Raw genomic sequence first — 19,992 nt, forward strand, 5'->3', positions numbered from 1 at the left:
TTCAGTGCTTCACCCAGACACAACTAACACTGGAGTCGCTGACCCTCCGGCCCCACCTTTCACCACTGGGCCAATTCTGACGGTTAAAATACAATGTGCAAAGATTCCAGAACAATCCTGAGGGTTTGCTCATTGCAATTCATCCAGCTCCTGCGATCTGTTTCTTCAGCAGTCTCAGTCATTGCCCAACGCCATCTCGACCTGACAAACTCTCCCAAGGACTCTCTGCAGGAGTCGGACAGCAGCCCCTCTCCCTGTCAACCCCTCCACCATCCCCCCCTCCTCCCACACACCCGGCACACACCACCCCCCCCACTCCTCCCACACACCCGGCACACACCACCCCCCCCACTCCTCCCACACACCCGGCACACACCACCCCCCCCACTCCTCCCACACACCCGGCACACACCACCCCCCCCACTCCTCCCACACACCCGGCACACACCACCCCCCCACACACCCAGCATAACCCCTCCCTCTCCACCACACCCTCCTCCCACCACATCCTCCGTCCCACACTGCACATCCACCAACACTGTCCTCCTCACACACTCTCCCATCTCACCTCCGACACCCCAACACACCCTCCCCCCCCCATACTTGAGCCCTCTTCACTTCACAAGTGCCCCCCCCCCATCATAACCTAACCCACCCCACCCCATTTCCAAAAATTGACCTGATTGATGGATCATTGAGATAAAGATAATTTGCCTGGATTTACAACCCCATGCCCTTGTCTGAATAAAAGCCAGTGCCTGATCAATCCCTCATGCTTGGATGGGTGATAATTAAAGCAAATTAATTGTCACTTCCACATAACCTCATCTTTTTCATTTCAGTCTCCATGATGGTTGTCTGATCCATTTAAAAAAAAGTCTTGCAGTGCTCCTCAATCAGTCCCAATCTGTTGACTGTGATTGGCTTCTGTTAATTGCATCACTTTGTTAAATAACTTAGTGTCCTCAGCAAATCTCATGTCATCTGACCTACCACATCAGTAATTGATCTATTTTCCATGTACCTTCCATTAGTCCTGCCTTGTTTTATGAAGTTGTGTATTTTGGGAACTGTAACTGGAATTCGTAAATTAATACTGGCTTGGGTTCCAACTATCTAAAAATATCCTGTCATCTGACTGAACCATAAATTACATCTCCCTTGCACTGTGTAGTTGACATGAAATACAGTAAATCATCAGAGATCGTAGGAACTGCAGATGCTGGAGAATCTGAGATAACAAGGCCCAAAACATCAGCTTTCCTGTTCCTCTGATGCAGCTTGGTCTGCTGCGTTCATCCAGCTCTACACCTCGTTATCTCAGTAAACAATCAGCTCAGTTTTCAAACAGGCCTTTTAAATTGAGCCTGTTATTTTACAACATCAGTGATTTGCATGTAAAAATCACCCAAGGCTCATAATGAAACGATTATCAAACAATATCTAACCACTTCCCTTTATGTTTGACTACATATTTTGGGCTATTATTTCAGTTTCATTAAATTAATGTAATTGCAGGGTATGCTCATAGTTACAGTAGGCAGTAATTCAATATGTTTTGGGAAGGAAATCTGCCATCCTTACCCTGTCTGGCCTATATGTGACTCCAGACCCACAGCAATGAGGGTGACTCTTAATTGAAACAGCTGAACAAACCACTCAGCTCCAGGACAATAAGGATGGTCAACAAATTCTGCCCTAACAGCAACACAGTGAAAAAATTTGAAAAGAAATGATTCACAAAAACCATGAAAAGAGAGTTTGGTCACGTGCTCGTGGCAGCGTGCATCCTTGCTGGCATTAAGTATAGCCAGGAGAACTGAGGAGGGTGGTGCCGTGTTAAATCTCAAAATCCCCATCTCTCATTCATCTCCAAAACTCTGGCTTGGAAATTGAATTGTGATGAAATTACATTTGGAAATTCAACACTGAGATACGAGTAATCTGGTGACAGACAGACGCAGAAACACACGCACACGCACGCGCACACACACAGAGTTGTACAGCAAGACTAAAATTTGAACAGGAATTCTATTTGAGAGTCACATTTCCTCGAATCTCTTAGTCAATCACCGGTCCAGGTTTTAAAATTAAAATGAACTCTTGTGAGGATACTTAAAATGTGTCAGCAGCACACTGAAACATATTTACATACACTGCAATCACTTGTATTTCATTTCTTGGCGAAGCTTATATAGAGGAGTTCTGAGAACACGAATGGCTACAGCACTAACATCATCCTTAACTTAGGACTACTCTGAAAGTCTTCATTCATCTGAACTAACTGCAGCATCTCTTCATCATGCCTCAGGTGTGGGAGCAGTCTTCCAACACAATTCTCCTATTTTGCATAACAGAGAGATTTCGGAAGAGGAATAACAAATTTAAACCAGAAAACAATAAATGGGAAGAAATCAAAGAAATTCAGCTATGCTTGACCAAGCTGTTCCAATAAATAAAAAAAAACTCTTCACTTGATGACTGGGTATGAACAAACCTATAAAGCCAGCTTGTCTTCTTAAGAATCATCATACAAAGGGTTATTGTAATTTTCCCATGTTCCATACTCCTGATTATCATGTAGTCGTCCATATGCAGAATTTCTACAAGAAATGAGAGATGTTTTTGAGAGGACCACCTGTAAAATATTCTCAAATTATCTTGAAAGCACACTTGAGATCACTCCGGTATCGTTGAGAAAAAGACAAGATATTGAAATCTTTCATCTTGCACTCATTAGGACCAAGGCATGAATGACAAATTTGAAAGGGAGCACTGATTTCCAGTGTGTAGCTTGGCTATCCCCCAGTATTACTCAAGTTCTGTATCACCAAAGGATCAATTATTTTTAGACAAATCAAGTGATGAGAAATTGTTCCTCGCTTTGCCGTGAGTCATTATAAGAGTTTCAATGTTAATATTGCAAGCAGTTTCTCCTTCGTTATTCTAGCAAAACTACTTTGCAATTTTGAACATCTCACTTAAATCTTCACCTTTCCTTGAAGGAGAACAACCACAGTTTCTCTCCTGTGTTGAAATGGCAAAGGTATAAAATGTAATAACCCAAAGGATGTGACAGAGACATTACCCAAAAATAAAACTATGCTGACCACCAACTGCAATAGCTACACACTAACTGGGACAGATTATCAGGGGCAAACAGAATTCATATGCCTCTTACCTTAACTTAAAGTATATGAATCCTCCAAGTAACACCACTAAAACTAAGATAACCAGAACTGAGATTGCTGCTACACTTCCTGGTGAAAAAAACAGAAGCATGAATGAACACAAGGCACATTTGAGGGGGGGAAGAATGTAAAAAAGGACAAAATTGTTGAAATGTCTTCATCATCTATGTAAGGAAAGAATTAGAAATAATTTCAACAGATTATAATCATCAAGTTATTAACTATGTTGATGGTAAAATTCTGGGAGGGATATATAAGACCAGAGGAACAGGAAAGCTGACAGTTCGGGTCAAAACCCTTCTTCAGAAACTTGGCCTGAAGCATCAGCTTTCCTGCTCCTCTGACACTGCCTGTCCTGCTGTGTTCCTCCAGCTCCACACTGTGTTCTCTCTGATGCTGCCTGGCCTGCTGTGTTCCTCCAGCTCCACACTGTATTCCCTCTGATGCTGCCTGGCCTGCTGTGTTCCTCCAGCTCCACACTGTGTTCCCTTCTGATGCTGTCTGGCCTGCTGTGTCCCTCCAGCTCCACACTGTATTCCCTCTGACACTGCCTGGCCTGCTGTGTTCCTCCAGCTCCATACTGTGTTCTCTCTGATGCTGCCTGGCCTGCTGTGTTCCTCCAGCTCCACACTGTGTTCTCTCTGATGCTGCGTGGCCTGCTGTGTTCCTCCAGCTCCATACTGTGTTCCCTCTGATGCTGCCTGGCCTGCTGTGTTCCTCCAGCTCCACACTGTGTTCCCTCTGATGCTGCCTGGCTTGCTGTGTTCCTCCAGCTCCACACTGTGTATCTCTGACTCCAGCATCAGCAGTTCTTACTGTCTTTGAGTGATGGATAAGACCAGACTTTTGTTTTCAGAATGAGGTGTGTAAGTATATTTCAGATTGCAACCTGGCTTCCAGCTCATGAAAAGGTTATTGATAGGGATGGCAAAATGTGCAGACAAACAGTTTACAAGGGATGAAATCGGAACTGAGAGGTTATAGCTGTTAGGAAAGACTTGAAGGGGCTGAGGTTCTTTACTCTAGCTGAGGGATAATCTTAGAGAGATTTTTCAAATTGTGAAGGAGTTTGAAAGGATAGACACATTGAAAGGATGTTTCCACTAGTGGGACAGTCATTGATTATTGGTAAAAGAGTCACTAGTAAGCCCACTGGGAAATGCAGGAGAAACTTCTTTATCCAGAGAGTGGTGACAATGAGCAACTTGCTCCATTGAGAGTGGTCAAGGTGAATAGTGTCATTAACCCCAACCACGTACTTAAAAGAGAAGCTAAATTAGCAGAAAGTGGTGAAAGGATGAGGGAGATATGTGAATAGGGTGAGGTGAATAAATTGGAGGAATGGCATTTAGCTGTACAAGCTTCCCATGTCAGAGGTGCAGAACTTATGGCTGTAATGCATGATCAACTTTGCTAATGATTAAGCTAAAGCATATACTCAAACATCCGTTTCTGTCGTGAGCCAGGGATGAGGACTGTTTTCACTCACCTGCACTCAAACTGTTTGGGAATTCTTCTGTGCTTGTGGTGACTTCCTGTGTTGAAGGGAATGCTGTGCTGACCTTCTGTTGTGAGGTTGTCAAACCCAGTTTGTGTGAAGTTGATGGCATTGCAGTTGACAATGAAGACAAAGAGGTTGTGATCATAGCAATGGTTTTCTCCCCATTTGTAATAGATGTTGTTTCCAGTGTGGTCGGGCTGCTTTCGGCCTGGGGTGCAGTGGAAGTTACAGGTGGTGCAGTTGTTGGTTCAGTTTGTTGACTGACAGTGTCGGAAGCCTTTGATGGACTTGTGGTGGCTACAGTTTGGGCAATGGTTGAACTGTACCGTGCACTGGATGTTCCTGCAGATTGTACAGAAGTAGATGCTGGGGACAGTTGAACTGTTGCAGATGACCGCCCAAAACCTGTAGACGGGTTTAAAGTTGACGTTGACTGTGATACACCGATAATTGTTGATTTTGGTAGCTGTGGGCTGGTACCTGTTGACGGGGCTAAACTTGAAGAAGGCCGTGAGCTCCTTGCAGTTTGGACGGTTGGTGAACTATGGGATTGATTTGTTATTTGGCTTGAGGTCGACACAGTTGGTGATGAATTAGTATCTGTTGAGTGGCTTGATGTTGACTGTGGCCCACTTGTAGCATCAGTTGTCTGTGTTTCAAGGCCTTGTTGGAAAAGTATAGGGACAGTCGCGGTACCTCCTGTGGCTGTTACTGTTGATAACCCTCTAGTAGAGATTGTGTTTGTTGATGTCAATCTCTCTGAACTCTCAGCATTGAATTTGGTGCTTGTGGGCACAGTAGCTATAGGGCTGGATGCAGTAGCTTCACTAGGTCTGTCGGCAGTCAATACTTTGTTGCTTGTGAGTAAAGCTGGGGTGGTTGATTGAGAGGTTTTAGATAAACCATGTCCGAGTCCATCACTTTGGGTCAATAGTTCTGATGTATTTTCTTTTGCTGAAATCCTGAGACTGAACTCTGCAAAGCAAATAGAATAGAGATGCTAAACAGAAGACATTTGGAAAATAACCTGCAATTCTTGGAGAAGGTGCAGAGCAGCTTTTACTACATTGGATCAGGAGGTGAAGGCTCTTCAGGTAAAGTAGAGAGGCTGAAGTAGCTGCAGTTGTTTTTCCTGTCTCTGGGTCTATATTCTCCAATTCTGGAAGAATGAGAGACAATCTGATTGAAGTACACAAAACTCTTCCAGAACTGGACAGGACAGAAGGGTCTGAATTAGAATCGGGGACACAGTTTCAGATTAAGAGGTAGGGCATTTAAGGCATGAGTGAGGAGGAATTTCCTCATTCAGAGTGGTAAATATTTAGATTCTCTACCACTGTGGCAGTTCAGTCATTTAGTTTGTGCAAGGCAGAGATCAAGGATTACAGGATAGAGTAGGAAAATGGCATTGAGGTCAAAGATCATCCCTGATCTAGTTGAGGCAAGACAATCTTGTTCCTATTACCTGTGTTTCTTTGAATGAGTGAGGAGGATTTGATGGAGGTGTTCAAAATAATGCCGGGGTTTTAATAGATTGAACGAAGAGAACTGTTCCCACGGACGGGTGGTCAGTAACCAGGGGGATATGGGTAGAAGGTAATTTCAGAAGTTGAAGAGATTGGGCTGAGGAGATTTTATTTTAGAGTGAGTGTGATCTGGAGTGACTTGCCTGAAAAGGTGGAGGTAGCAGATTCAACAAAAACTTTCAGAAGCAGGAATGAGTCAATATTTGAAAAGCAGGATATGGTGGAAGCACAGGAGATGTGGGACCAATTGGAGAGGATGTGTTAGCACAGGAAGTGTAGGTGAAATGGTCACTAATCGGTGAATAAGAAAAGTAGCCTTGAATTGCACTGAATTATGAGTTAGTTTTGTCATGATTTGGCAAGACATCAATATAGCTCAGACAATACCAATCTAAATCTAAATAAAGCAAGTCATAAAAATTTACTGCAGAAATTACAAAGTTCAATAGTCCAACGACATCAGTCAAATCAGATTTATAAAATTATTATCACCTCAGTGACTAAGCAAAATTCCTAAATTTGTGCAAGTTTTTTCAAGTTAAATTACAAACTTACATATCTTGTTGTGAGATAACAAAATGTGAAGCTGGATGAACACAGCAGGCCAAGCAGCACCTTAGGAGCACAAAAGCTGACGTTTCAGGCCTAGACCCTTCATCAGAGAGGGGAATGGGGAGAGGGTTCTGGAATAAATAGGGAGAGAGGGGGAGGCGGACCGAAGATGGAGAGAAAAGAAGATAGGTGGAGAGGAGAGTATAGGTGGGGAGGTAGGGAGGGGATAGGTCAGTCCAGGGAGGACGGACAGGTCAAGGAGGCGGGATGAGGTTAGTAGGTAGGAGATGGAGGTGCGGCTTGGGTTGGGAGGAAGGGATGGGTGAGAGGAAGAACAGGTTAGGGAAGCAGAGACAGGCTGGGCTGGTTTTGGGATGCAGTGGGGGTAGGGGACGAGCTGGGCTGGTTTTGGGATGCAGTGGGGGGAAGTTGTGCTATTCACTCTGGCATTTGTCAGCAGTAATCACTGTTCTGTCCAGTGTGGTACTCATCTGTAACTGTGATCGAATATTCACATCTTTCCCACCAACTCATGTGCAAAGCTCTCCAAAGCTCTCTGCATTTAATGTGAGCAAACGTATCTTTGGGGCAAAATTTGTTACAAATCATTTGGTTTCTTTATTTGATAGCAAGTAAACAGTAAAAGGTATAGTCACTCAGACAGTTACCAGGACACCCAGGGCTGCATTATAGGAAGGGCATTGTTTCCTTTATTCATGGACAGGCTGCGCTGGCAGGGTACCACCAGCCTTAGTTCTCCTCAGAAAATTGACAACGAGCTACCTTTTTGACAAATAAGGGACTTGCTAGGGCCATCCCTGATGGCAGTTGGAGACAACCACATTGCCATGGGTCTGGAGTGACATATAGGCCACGCTGGGTAAAGACCATGAGACCATAAGATATTAGAGCAGACATAAGCCATTCAGCCCATCAAGTCTGGTCTGCCATTCGATCATGGCTGACATGTTTATCAAACCCATTTTCCTGCCTTCTCCCGATAACCATTGATCCTTTTACCAATCAACAATCTCTCTATCTCTGTCTTAAGTACACTTAATGACTTGGCCTCCACAGCCTTCAGCAGAGATGAGTTCCACAGATTCACCACCCCCGGCTGCAGAAATTCCTGCTCATCTCATGCCTAAAGGATCGGCCCTTCACTCCGAGGCTGTGCCCTTGGGTCCCAGTCTCTCCTACTACTGCAAACATCATCTCCACGTCCACTGTATTCAGTCCTCTTGGGATTCTGTAAGTCTCAATCAGATACCCCCTCCTCCTTCTAATTTCCATCAAGCACACACCTAAAGTCCTCAACTGCTCCTCATATGTCAAGACCGTTATCCCTGGGATCATTCCCGTAAACCTCCCCTGCGCCCCTTCCAATGCCAGCACATCCTTCTTTCGATGCAAGGTGCACAATTGCTCACAATGCTGCGAAAGCACGGCATACTTCCCTACCTACATGTCGTACATGAACCAGACATAAGTTTCCAAAAATCAGTGAAATATCATCATTACTGAGAGTGGTTTTGATTGCAATTTTAGAAATTATGAATTGAATTTATGAACTCCACCAACTGCTGTGGTAGGATTGGAACCCATTCCCAGAGCATTAGCCTAGTGATCTGTACTTCTAACCCAGTGACAATGCCACTACACCACCAACGCCCCAGTTTTCTCTGTAACTAACTGAAGGCAATCGTATCGCTTTCCCATATCCAGTAAGGATTCAGCACCGCGTTCTAAAGACTCACACACAGGTGAGATTTGAGCCAACATTTCATGCCACTTACACATTAGTGACTACAAATCACAAGTGAAAAACACATACCCTACAGTGACAGCTGAACACATCAGGGATACTGAATCTGTGATAGGATGCTGAACTAGTGGATAGCTGTGTCATTTCACGGCACGGTGCAACCCAATGAAACAGCAAGAGCTCTCACTATTCAGAGAGATTCCACTCCTCAGTACACCATGGGGGATGGAGAATTGTGTGTTCCAATCCTGATTTATTCTCCTGCACAGCAAGGCTTCAGTTTGTGCTCAAAACTTGGCTTGATTTGCCCACATATATCCTTTGCCTGAGACAGTCATCTCATTTCTACATTTTATTCAGAAGATTTCTTTCCTCTCCAATCTTACAGCTAATTCAGTTGCTTTGACAGCATTAAGGCACGTTGCTGTGTTTTGACTGTGCAGGATCACCTATTACTGAGAACAGTGGAGGCAGTAGGCTCTGTTATTTTTAACAAACTGACTTAGATACAATTCTTAAGGCTAAAGGGATCAAAGGGTATGGGGGAGAAAGCAGGAACAGGATGCTGTGTTGGATAGTCAGCCATGATCATATTGAATGGTGGAGTGGTCCCAAAGGGCCGAATGGCCTCCTCCTGCTCCTATTTTCTATGTTTCTAAGTGTGCACTGGGGTTGTTTGGCTGTTGGGAATTACACAGCATGTCTGCTTTACCCTTGTTCCCCACGCCCACTTTCAAAGCAAATTCAGTTTAAAAACTCCCCGTGTTTTGACAGTTTCCAATCTCTGTAAATCATCCCAAACTTTGCAAGAGTGAAAGCTTTTAAATGGCATTGAAGGTTTCCCAGTGTGATCAGTCGGCCACATTCATAGCTGTTTCATCTCTGGGTGAGATGGGTGTAAGATTTGAAATCAGTCCCAATGGTGTGAGTTTCTACCTCTGGATCCCCACTCGCCCTGCTCTACAAGCTGTTCCTTGCTAACATTGCCAGGAGACACAAGGTCAGGCTTACCCTCACACCCTGCGATTCCCAGCACTTGTCTTGACACCTCGGTGAAACCCGTTATGAATGTGTTCAGACCTGACACCCTCTCCTGGATAAATCTTAACCTCCAGCAGCTGTATCCTGGGCAAGTTGAGTCATTCTCTTCAGAACCCATCATGAACTCCATCACAGATACAGCTGTTGCCTCCCCTACCCTGGCCATAGTGGGGAACACAGCCTGTTTTCTGTTATAGTAACTGTCATACGTTGTGCAGCTGCTTAGACTCTGTATTCTCCCAATCACTGCCTGTTTTTCAATACCATTCCACAATTCTGAATCTCAGTCAGACACTCTGTCACTGAAACATCTCTCTGCCTTTCTCAGTCATGGCTCAGTGGAGAGCTCACTCAGCTCCTCAGCATTGGAATGCCCTGGATTTAAATCCTACAGCAGGAACTTGAGAGGGGAGTCTAGGCCGACATTCAAATGCAGTACTGAGGCTAGCGCCACTTTTCTGAAGAGATTTTAAACAGAGGACCTGCCTGGTCTCTCAGAGGGATGTAAAAGATCCTATGGCATTATTCACAGAAGCTCACTGGGGTTCTCTCTGATGACTTGAGGGCAATATTCATCCCTTAACCAATATCACTGGGAAATACAGATTGTCTGGTCATCATCGTGATTATCCCAATGCGCCTTCATTGGTGACCCACATCACAGCCGTCTCAAACTTGTACTCTTCCACTTTTTTTTAAAATTTGTACACATTGTGTTTGCTATTACCTCTGTGCATTGAGCCATGCTGGCTCCTGGAGCAAGTGGGTGTGAAGAGTGAGCTGGGACAGGGCCAGGCACTGCCGAAGCCGTTGTGTCTCCAACAGGTTCTATTCTTTTGTCAAGAATTAGCACATTGGTTCTCAAGTGCTTTCAGATGTCCTAAAGCTCTAAAAGGTGCTTTACAAATGCAAGTTCTAACTCTCCAGTTGCTACTGAGTGAGTATTGTCTCTTTGGAAAGCAATGGATTAAACAAGGTACAGTCAGGTGATGTTTTAAGGTTGTCACATCAATAACACTCAGATATCTATTTGTTTAAAAGTTATTCATGGGATGTTGGTATCATTGGCTGGGCCTGGAGTCAGATGAAGGCCAGGCCGGGCCAGGGTGGCAGATTTCCTTACTTAAAGAACATTAATGAACCCGATGGGTTTTTGTGACAATCAAGAGTGGTTATCTCTAGGGCAACAATTTTTTGAAGTGAATTATCAAATTTATATTTCACTATCCACCACTGTGTGATTTGAACCCATGCCCCTGGGGGTTGTAATTCCTCATTTAGTGACACCACCGCTATACCAGCCCCTCCATATCAGCCACACTCACCATTGCTCAGTAAACACATGTGATCAATATCCAAACTCCCCCAAAATATCAGCCATAAAACTATTGACAGACCCGATGGTGATGGGAACCTGAATGTTTCAGGCCGATAGCTGACTCTGACACAGGGCCGTCGAGGTGAAATGTTTCCCTGGTTTCTCTGTCCATACGATACAGTCACAGCTGCTGAGGATTTTCAGATTTATAGCATCCGAACCCTAAGTGTGTCAGTGTCCCTCTGTAACGTTAAACAGCATGTGCCATGCCAATAGCTAGTTTGCAATTATAGTTATGCTAACTGAGTTAAACCATCCAGCTTAACACAAGCTGGTATTATCAGTCTTGCAGGGAGCAAAAATCCTACTATCCTTTTGCACAGCGCCTGTAGCATCCAAGTGCTGCATGGGGCTGCTTATGAGGCATAATTTAAAACTGAGCCACACAGGCTTCAGTTCTACAAGGCATGGTGAGACTGCATAGAACATAGAACATTACAGCACAGTACAGGCCCTTCGGTCCTCAATGTTGTGCCAACCTGTCATACCGATCTCAAGCCCACCTAACCTACACTATTCCATGTACGTCCATATGCTTATCCAATGACGACTTAAATGTACCTAAAGTTGGCGAATCTACTGCCGTTGCAGGCAAAGCGTTCCATTCCCTTACTACTCTCTGAGTAAAGAAACTACCTCTGACATCTGTCCTATATCTTTCACCCCTCAATTTAAAGCTATGCCCCCTCGTGTTCGCCGTCACCATCCTAGGAAAAAGGCTCTCCCTATCCACCCTATCTAACCCTCTGATTATTTTATATGTCTCAATTAAGTAATCTCTCAACCTTCTTCTCTCTAATGAAAACAGCCTCAAGTCTCTCAGCCTTTCCTCGTAAGACCTTCCCTCCATACCAGGCAACATCCTAGTAAATCTCTTCTGCACCCTTTCCAAAGCTTCCACATCCTTCTTATAATGCGGTGACCAGAACTGTACATAATACTCCAAGTGCAGCCGCACCAGAGTTTTGTACAGCTTCACCATAACCTCTTGGTTCTGGAACTCGATCCCTCTATTAATAAAAGCTAAAACACTGTATGCCTTCTTAACAGCCCTGTCAACCTGGGTGGCAACTTTCAAGGATCTGTGTACATGGACTCTGGAGTACTGTGAACATTATTGGTCACTTTATTACAGAAGGGAATATTTATAGACCAGTACTTGGAATGAACAGATTGATCAGGTAGTGTGGAAGGAGTGTTTGCTCAATGGGACAAACCAAACCTCGCGGTCACCCATTTAAAACAGAGATGAAGAGCACTGTTTTCTCTCAGAGGGTTGTGAATCTTTGGAACTCCCTCCCTCAAAAGGCTGTGAATGCAGAATCTGTAAATATTTTTAGGGCCGAGGTAAATAAACCTGTAAGACCTTAAGACACAAGAGCAGAAACAGGCCATTCAGCCCATCAAGTCTGTTCCACCACACGATGAGATCATGGTTCACTTGATAATCCTAAACTTCCCTTTCCTGCTTTTTCCCCGTAGCCCTTGATTGCTTTATTGATTAAAAGTCTGTCTGTCTCAGGCTTGAATATACTTAATGACCCAGCCCCATCAGCCCTCTGTGGTAAAGATTTCCACAGATTCACTCCCCTCTGAGAGAAGCAATTCCTCCTTATCTTTGTCTGAGACGTACAACCTATATTTTGAAATTATACCCTCTGGTTCAAGGCTCTCTCACAAGAGGAACAACCTCTCCATATTTACCTTACCAATTCCCCAAAGAATCTTGTATGTTTCAATAAGGTTGCCTCTCATTCATCTAAATTCCAACAAGTATAGGCCCTACTAAGGAACACAAAACTGTTCACAGCATTTCAGCTATGGTCTGACAAGTGCCTTGTACACTTTCAGCAAAACGTCCCTACCTTTATATTCCATTCCCTTTGAAACAAAGACCGACATTCCATTTGCCTTCCCTATTGACCACTGAATTCGGATGCTTGGCGCCTTATGATTCATGGAAGAGGGTTCCCAAATCCCTCTGTCCTGTAGCGTTCTTCAGTCTTTCTCCATTTAAATTATACTCAGCTCCTCTATTCTGCCTGCCAAAGTGCCTAGCCTCACATTTCTCCATGTTACATTCCATCTGCCAAGTATTTACCCACTTACCCAACCCATCTGTATGCCCCTGAAGATTCACTGTGTCATCTTCACCACTTGCCTTCCTACCTGTTCTCGTGTCACTCACAAATCCAGTGATCGTTCATTCACTTTCCTCTTCCAAATCATTAATATCTATTGCCCCCTCCATCCCAACTCTCTATTTTCTATTACTTAGCCCATGCTGATATGCTCCTGCCAGCTCCATGGGCTCTTATCAAGTAACTGTATATGTGGTATCTTACATCAAACACCCGAAAATCCAAATATATTACACCTACTGTTTCTTCTTTATCAATCCTGAATGTTACCTCCTTTTGAGAGAATTTTTAATTCCCGATCACCAAGGGGATGAAAGATTATCAGGATGTACAGGAATGTACAGTTCAGGTGAAAATCAGATCAGCCATGACCTTACTGAATGGTGGGTCAGGCTCAATGGGCTGAGTGGCCTGCTCTTGTTCCTTGTTTGTATGCTTGTATGTCGGAGGTTTATTTGAAAGAAGGTTTCAGAGGAATGGCAGGGAGGTAGAAAGGTTTAGGGAAGCAATTCCACAGGAATACCACACAGTTAAAGGCATGGCTGCCAATGGCCAATGAACAGAAAGGAAGTGGATAGGATTGGATTCTCCAGCATCTGCAGTTCCCATTATCACAGAAAGGAAGTGGAGACTGTTGAAGAACTCAAGAGAGTCGGAGGTCTTTAGGGGGCCTATGGCTGGAGCAGTTCCCATCTCTCCATTAGATGCTCCGTGTCTCTCAGTGCCCATCCAGACATCCACAAGTCACTGACCACCATCACCGTCACGGCAGGAACTGTCAGCAGGTTTGATTAACTGGTTAAACTAGTTAACTGGTGCAGCAACCCACCTGCAGTTAACAGCAAAGCAGCAAGGATAACATTGCAGAGCATTGCTGCCTCCAGGGCCGGAGGGAGGGAAACTGACACCTAGTGCCGGGGGCTCCAGGCAATCTGCTTGGAATCCGGATCAACCGGCCGCGGTACCAAATCCAGGCTGCAGGGAACCTGCTCCGGTTCTACCGCCACCCGGGCAACTGGGATCCGCTGTGCCTCTGGGATCCGCTGCGCTGCTGTGCCTCTGGGATCCGCTGTGCCTCTGGGATCCGCTGCGCTGCTGTACCTCTGGGATCCGCTGTGCCTCTGGGATCCGCTGCGCTGCTGTGCCTCTGGGATCCGCTGTGCCTCTGGGATCCGCTGCGCTGCTGTACCTCTGGGATCCGCTGTGCCTCTGGGATCCGCTGCGCTGCTGTGCCTCTGGGATCCGCTGTGCCTCTGGGATCCGCTGCGCTGCTGTACCTCTGGGATTCGCTGTGCCTCTGGGATCCGCTGCGCTGCTGTGCCTCTGGGATCCGCTGTGCCTCTGGGATCCGCTGCGCTGCTGTACCTCTGGGATCCGCTGTGCCTCTGGGATCCGCTGCGCTGCTGTGCCTCTGGGATCCGCTGTGCCTCTGGGATCCGCTGCGCTGCTGTGCCTCTGGGATCCGTGTGCCTCTGGGATCCGCTGTGCCTCTGGGATCCGCTGCGCTGCTGTATCTCTGGGATCCGCTGTGCCTCTGGGATCCGCTGCGCTGCTGTGCCTCTGGGATCCGCTGTGCCTCTGGGATCCGCTGCGCTGCTGTATCTCTGGGATCCGTGTGCCTCTGGGATCCGCTGCGCCTCTGGGATCCTGTGTGCTGCTGTGTGGTGTAGGATCGTGAGATCTCTCGATGTCTCCACCCTCTTCTGTTCTCTGTCTCTGCGTCTGTGTATGTGTGTGTGTGGCTCTCCCTCTGTGTGTGTGTGTGTGTGTGTGTGTGTGTCTGTGGGGCTCACTCTCTCTCTCTCTCTGTCTCTGGGTCTGCGTGTGTGTCCCTCTCTCCCTCTCTCTGTCTCTCTCTCTCTGACTGTGTGTCCCTCTCTCCCTCTCTCTGTGTCTCTCTCTCTCTGACTGTGTGGTGCGTATCTCTGGGTTGAGCAGAGTGCTCGCTTTCCGCGGTTTTCCTGATGAACTGCGCCTTGATAACAGCCCAACGGAAAATGAAACGGAAAGTTCCTCCAAACAGGGCCAGATGGATAGCGCGCTCCCCAGGACCGGAGACAAATGATTTTTAAAATAAGCGCAAATACTGTCAGTTTGTAGGGATTACACCAAACCACAAGCCAATTATTAAAGGAGAGAAGTTGTATTTAATTGGCACAGCATTTAATAATGTTGAAAATGTAGCAAACAATTAAAACGGAGTAACATCCTGCAAACAGCAATGCGACAGGAACAAATCATCAGGTCAGTGATAACAACGGCAGAAATTGCTGTAGAAACTCGGCAGGATTCACAACAGCAATTAGCAGAAATGTGAAGGTTTTTATGGATAAACGTTATCTTGAAACATTACAGACATGTTCATCGTCAAAACACTGAACCTCTGACAGTGCGGCGCTCCCTCAGCACTGACCCTCCGACAGTGCCCGCTCCCTCAGCACTGACCCTCTGACAGTGCCCGCTCCCTCAGCACTGACCCTCTGACAGTGCCCGCTCCCTCAGCACTGACCCTCCGACAGTTCGGCGCTCCCTCAGCACTGACCCTCCAACAGTGCCCGCTCCCTCAGCACTGACCCTCTGACAGTGCCCGCTCCCTCAGCACTGACCCTCTGACAGTGCCCGCTCCCTCAGCACTGACCCTCTGACAGTTCGGCGCTCTCTCAGCACTGACCCTCCGACAGTGCCCGCTCCCTCAGCACTGACCCTCTGACAGTGCGGCGCTCCCTCAGCACTGACCCTCCAATAGTGCGACGCTCTCTCAGCACTGACCCTTTGACAGTGCATCACTCCTTCAGCACTGACCCTCTGACAGTGCGGCACTCCCTCAGCAGTGACCCTCTGACAATTCGGCGCTCCCTCAGCATTGACCCTCTGACAGTGCGGCACTCCCTCAGCACTGACCCTCTGACAGTGCGGCGCTCCCTCAGCACTGACCCTCCGACAATGCGGCGCTCCCTCAGCACTGACCCTCCGACAGTTCGGCGCTCCCTCAGCACTGACCCTCCAATAGTGCGACGCTCTCTCAGCACTGACCCTTTGACAGTGCAGCGCTCCCTCAGCGCTCACCTTCCGACAGTGCATCACTCCTTCAGCACTGACCCTCCGACAGTGCGGCGCTCCCTCAGCACTGACCCTCCAACAGTTCAGCGCTCCCTCAGCACTGACCCTCTGACAGTGCGGCACTCCCTCAGCAGTGACCCTCCGACAATTCGGCGCTCCCTCAGCAGTGACCCTCCGTCAGTTCGGCGCTCCCTCAGCATTGACCCTCTGACAGTGCTCACTCCCTCAGCACTGACCCTCCGACAATTCGGCGCTCCCTCAGCACTGACCCTCTGACAGTGCGGCGCCCCCTCAGCACTGACCCTCCGACACTGCGGCACTCCCTCAGCACTGACCCTCTGACAGTGCGACACTCCCTCAGCATTGACCGTCTCACAGTGCGGCACTCGTTCTGCACTGACCCTCCGACAGTGCAGCACTCCCTCAGCACTGACACTCCGACAGTGCAGCGCTCCCTCAGCACTGACTGTCTCACAGTGCGGCGCTCCCTCAGTACTGACCTTCTGACAGTGCGGTACTCCCTCAGTACTGACCCTCCCACAGTGTGGCGCTCCCTCAGCACTGACCCTCTGACAGTGCGGCATTCCCTCAGCACTGACCCTCCGACAATGCGGCGCTCCCTCAGCAGTGACCCTCCGTCAGTTCGGCGCTCCCTCAGCACTGACCTTCTGACAGTGCGGCACTCCCTCAGCACTGACCCTCCGACAGTTCGGCGCTCCCTCAGCACTGACCCTCCGACAGTGCCCGCTCCCTCAGCACTGACCCTCTGACAGTGCGGCGCTCCCTCAGCACTGACCCTCCAATAGTGCGACGCTCTCTCAGCACTGACCCTTTGACAGTGCATCACTCCTTCAGCACTGACCCTCTGACAGTGCGGCGCTCCCTCAGCACTGACCCTCCGACAGTGCGGCACTCCCTCAGCACTGACCCTCCAATAGTGCGACGCTCTCTCAGCACTGACCCTCTGACAGTGCGGCGCTCCCTCAGCACTGACCCTCCCACAGTGCGGCACTCCCTCAGCACTGACCCTCCAATAGTGCGACGCTCTCTCAGCACTGACCCTTTGACAGTGCCCACTCCCTCAGCACTGACCCTCTGACAGTGCGGCGCTCCCTCAGCATTGACCCTCTGACAGTGCGGCACTCCCTCAGCACTGACCCTCTGACAGTGCGGCACTCCCTCAGCACTGACCCTCCGACAATGCGGCGCTCCCTCAGCAGTGACCCTCCGTCAGTTCGGCGCTCCCTCAGCACTGACCTTCTGACAGTGCGGCACTCCCTCAGCACTGACCCTCCGACAGTGCGGCGCTCCCTCAGCACTGACCCTCTGACAATGCGGCGCTCCCTCAGCACTGACCTTCTGACAGCGCGACACTCCCTCAGTACTGACCCTCCGACAATGCGGCGCTCCCTCAGCACTGACCCTCTGACAGTGCGGCGCCCCCTCAGCACTGACCCTCCGACAGTTCGGCGCTCCCTCAGCACTGACCCTCTGACAGTGCTCACTCCCTCAGCACTGACCCTCCGACAGTTCTGCGCTCCCTCAGCACTGACCCTCCAATAGTGCGACGCTCTCTCAGCACTGACCCTCTGACAGTGCCCGCTCCCTCAGCACTGAACTTCCGACAGTGCGGCACTCCCTCAGCACTGACCTTCTGACAGTGCGGCGCTCCCTCAGCACTGACCCTCTGACAGTGCTCACTCCCTCAGCACTGACCCTCCGACAGTTCGGCGCTCCCTCAGCACTGACACTCCAATAGTGCGACGCTCTCTCAGCACTGACCCTTTGACAGTGCCCGCTCCCTCAGCACTGACCCTCCAATAGTGCGACGCTCTCTCAGCACTGACCCTTTGACAGTGCAGCGCTCCCTCAGCACTTACCCTCCGACAGTTCGGCGCTCCCTCAGCACTGACACTCCGACAGTTCGGCGCTCCCTCAGCACTGACCCTCTGACAGTGCTCACTCCCTCAGCACTGACCCTCCGACAGTTCGGCGCTCCCTCAGCACTGACCCTCTGACAGTGCGGCACTCCCTCAGCAGTGACCCTCCGACAATTCGGCGCTCCCTCAGCAGTGACCCTCCGTCAGTTCGGCGCTCCCTCAGCATTGACCCTCTGACAGTGCTCACTCCCTCAGCACTGACCCTCCGACAATTCGGCGCTCCCTCAGCATTGACCCTCTGACAGTGCTCACTCCCTCAGCACTGACCCTCCGACAGTGCGGCGCTCCCTCAACACTGACCCTCTGACAGTGCGGCGCCCCCTCAGCACTGACCCTCCGACAGTGCCCCCTCCCTCAGCACTGACCCTCCGACACTGCGGCACTCCCTCAGCATTGACCGTCTCACAGTGTGGCACTCGTTCTGCACTGACCCTCTGACAGTGCCCGCTCCCTCAGCACTTACCCTCCGACAGTTCGGCGCTCCCTCAGCACTGACCCTCCGACAGTTCGGCGCTCCCTCAGCACTGACCCTCTGACAGTGCTCACTCCCTCAGCACTGACCCTCCGACAGTTCGGCGCTCTCTCAGCACTGACCCTTTGACAGTGCATCACTCCCTCAGCACTGACCTACTGACAGTACCCACTCCCTCAGTACTGACCCTCCAACAATGCGGTGCTCCCTCAGCACTGACCCTCTGACAGTGCGGCATTCCCTCAGCACTGACCCTCCAATAGTGCGACGCTCTCTCAGCACTGACCCTTTGACAGTGCAGCGCTCCCTCAGCGCTCACCTTCCGACAGTGCATCACTCCTTCAGCACTGACCCTCCGACTGTGCGGCGCTCCCTCAGCACTGACCCTCCGACAGTTCGGCGCTCCCTCAGCACTGACCCTCCGACAGTGCGGCACTCCCTCAGCACTGACCCTCCGTCAGTTCGGCGCTCCCTCAGCACTGACCCTCCGACAGTGCGGCGCTCCCTCAGCATTGACCCTCTGACAGTGCTCACTCCCTCAGCACTGACCCTCCGACAGTTCGGCGCTCCCTCAGCACTGACCCTCCAATAGTGCGACGCTCTCTCAGCACTGACCCTTTGACAGTGCAGCGCTCCCTCAGCACTTACCCTCCGTCAGTTCGGCGCTCCCTCAGCACTGACCCTCTGACAGTGCGGCGCTCCCTCAGCATTGACCCTCTGACAGTGCTCACTCCCTCAGCACTGACCCTCCGACAGTTCGGCGCTCCCTCAGCACTGACCCTCCGTCAGTTCGGCGCTCCCTCAGCACTGACCCTCTGACAGTGCGGCGCCCCCTCAGCACTGACCCTCCGACACTGCGGCGCTCCCTCAGCACTGACCCTCCGACAGTGCGGCGCTCCCTCAGCACAGACCCTCCGACAGTTCGGCACTCCCTCAGCACTTACCCTCCGACAATTCGGCGCTCCCTCAGCCCTGACCCTCCGTCAGTTCGGCGCTCCCTCAGCACTGACCCTCCGACAGTGCGGGCGCTCCCTCAGCACTGACCCTCTGACAGTGCGGCGCCCCCTCAGCACTGACCCTCCGACACTGCGGCGCTCCCTCAGCACTGACCCTCCGACAGTGCGGCGCTCCCTCAGCACTGACCCTCTGACAGTGCGGCGCTCCCTCAGCATTGACCCTCTGACAGTGCTCACTCCCTCAGCACTGACCCTCCGACAGTGCAGCACTCACCCAGCACTGACCCTCTGAGAGTGCGACACTCTATCAGCACTGACCCTCCGACAGCACGGCGATCCCTCAGCACTGACCCTCGGCCAGTGCGACACTCCCTCTGTACTGACCCTCCGACAGTGCTCATTCCCTCAGCACTGACCCTCTGACAGTGCCCACTCCCTCAGCACTGACCCTCTGACAGTGTGGCACTCC

The 19,992-nt window shown here is 49.5% G+C and overlaps 1 protein-coding gene across 2 annotated transcripts; it reads right to left on the bottom strand.

Annotated features, from left to right (window-relative positions):
- Nucleotides 1–666: 666 nt before the first annotated feature.
- parm1 (prostate androgen-regulated mucin-like protein 1) lies at nucleotides 667–15,065 on the bottom strand. 2 transcript variants are annotated; one of them, XM_059647618.1, is made up of 4 exons: nucleotides 13,925–15,065; nucleotides 4,681–5,667; nucleotides 3,182–3,260; nucleotides 667–2,603 (listed from the first exon to the last, which is right to left on the bottom strand). In XM_059647618.1, exons 1-4 carry the CDS (start codon nucleotides 13,965–13,967, stop codon nucleotides 2,519–2,521), a joined length of 1,194 nt encoding a protein of 397 aa, XP_059503601.1. In that variant the 5' UTR covers nucleotides 13,968–15,065; the 3' UTR covers nucleotides 667–2,518. The 2 variants fall into 2 exon arrangements, with proteins under 2 accessions (XP_059503601.1, XP_059503549.1); XM_059647566.1 differs by lacking the exon at nucleotides 13,925–15,065 and adding an exon at nucleotides 12,820–13,904.
- Between the last annotated feature and the right edge of the window lie 4,927 nt (nucleotides 15,066–19,992).

The sequence above is a fragment of the Stegostoma tigrinum genome, chromosome 1 (assembly GCF_030684315.1).
Source record: "Stegostoma tigrinum isolate sSteTig4 chromosome 1, sSteTig4.hap1, whole genome shotgun sequence".
Classification (NCBI taxonomy): Eukaryota; Metazoa; Chordata; class Chondrichthyes; order Orectolobiformes; family Stegostomatidae; genus Stegostoma; species Stegostoma tigrinum.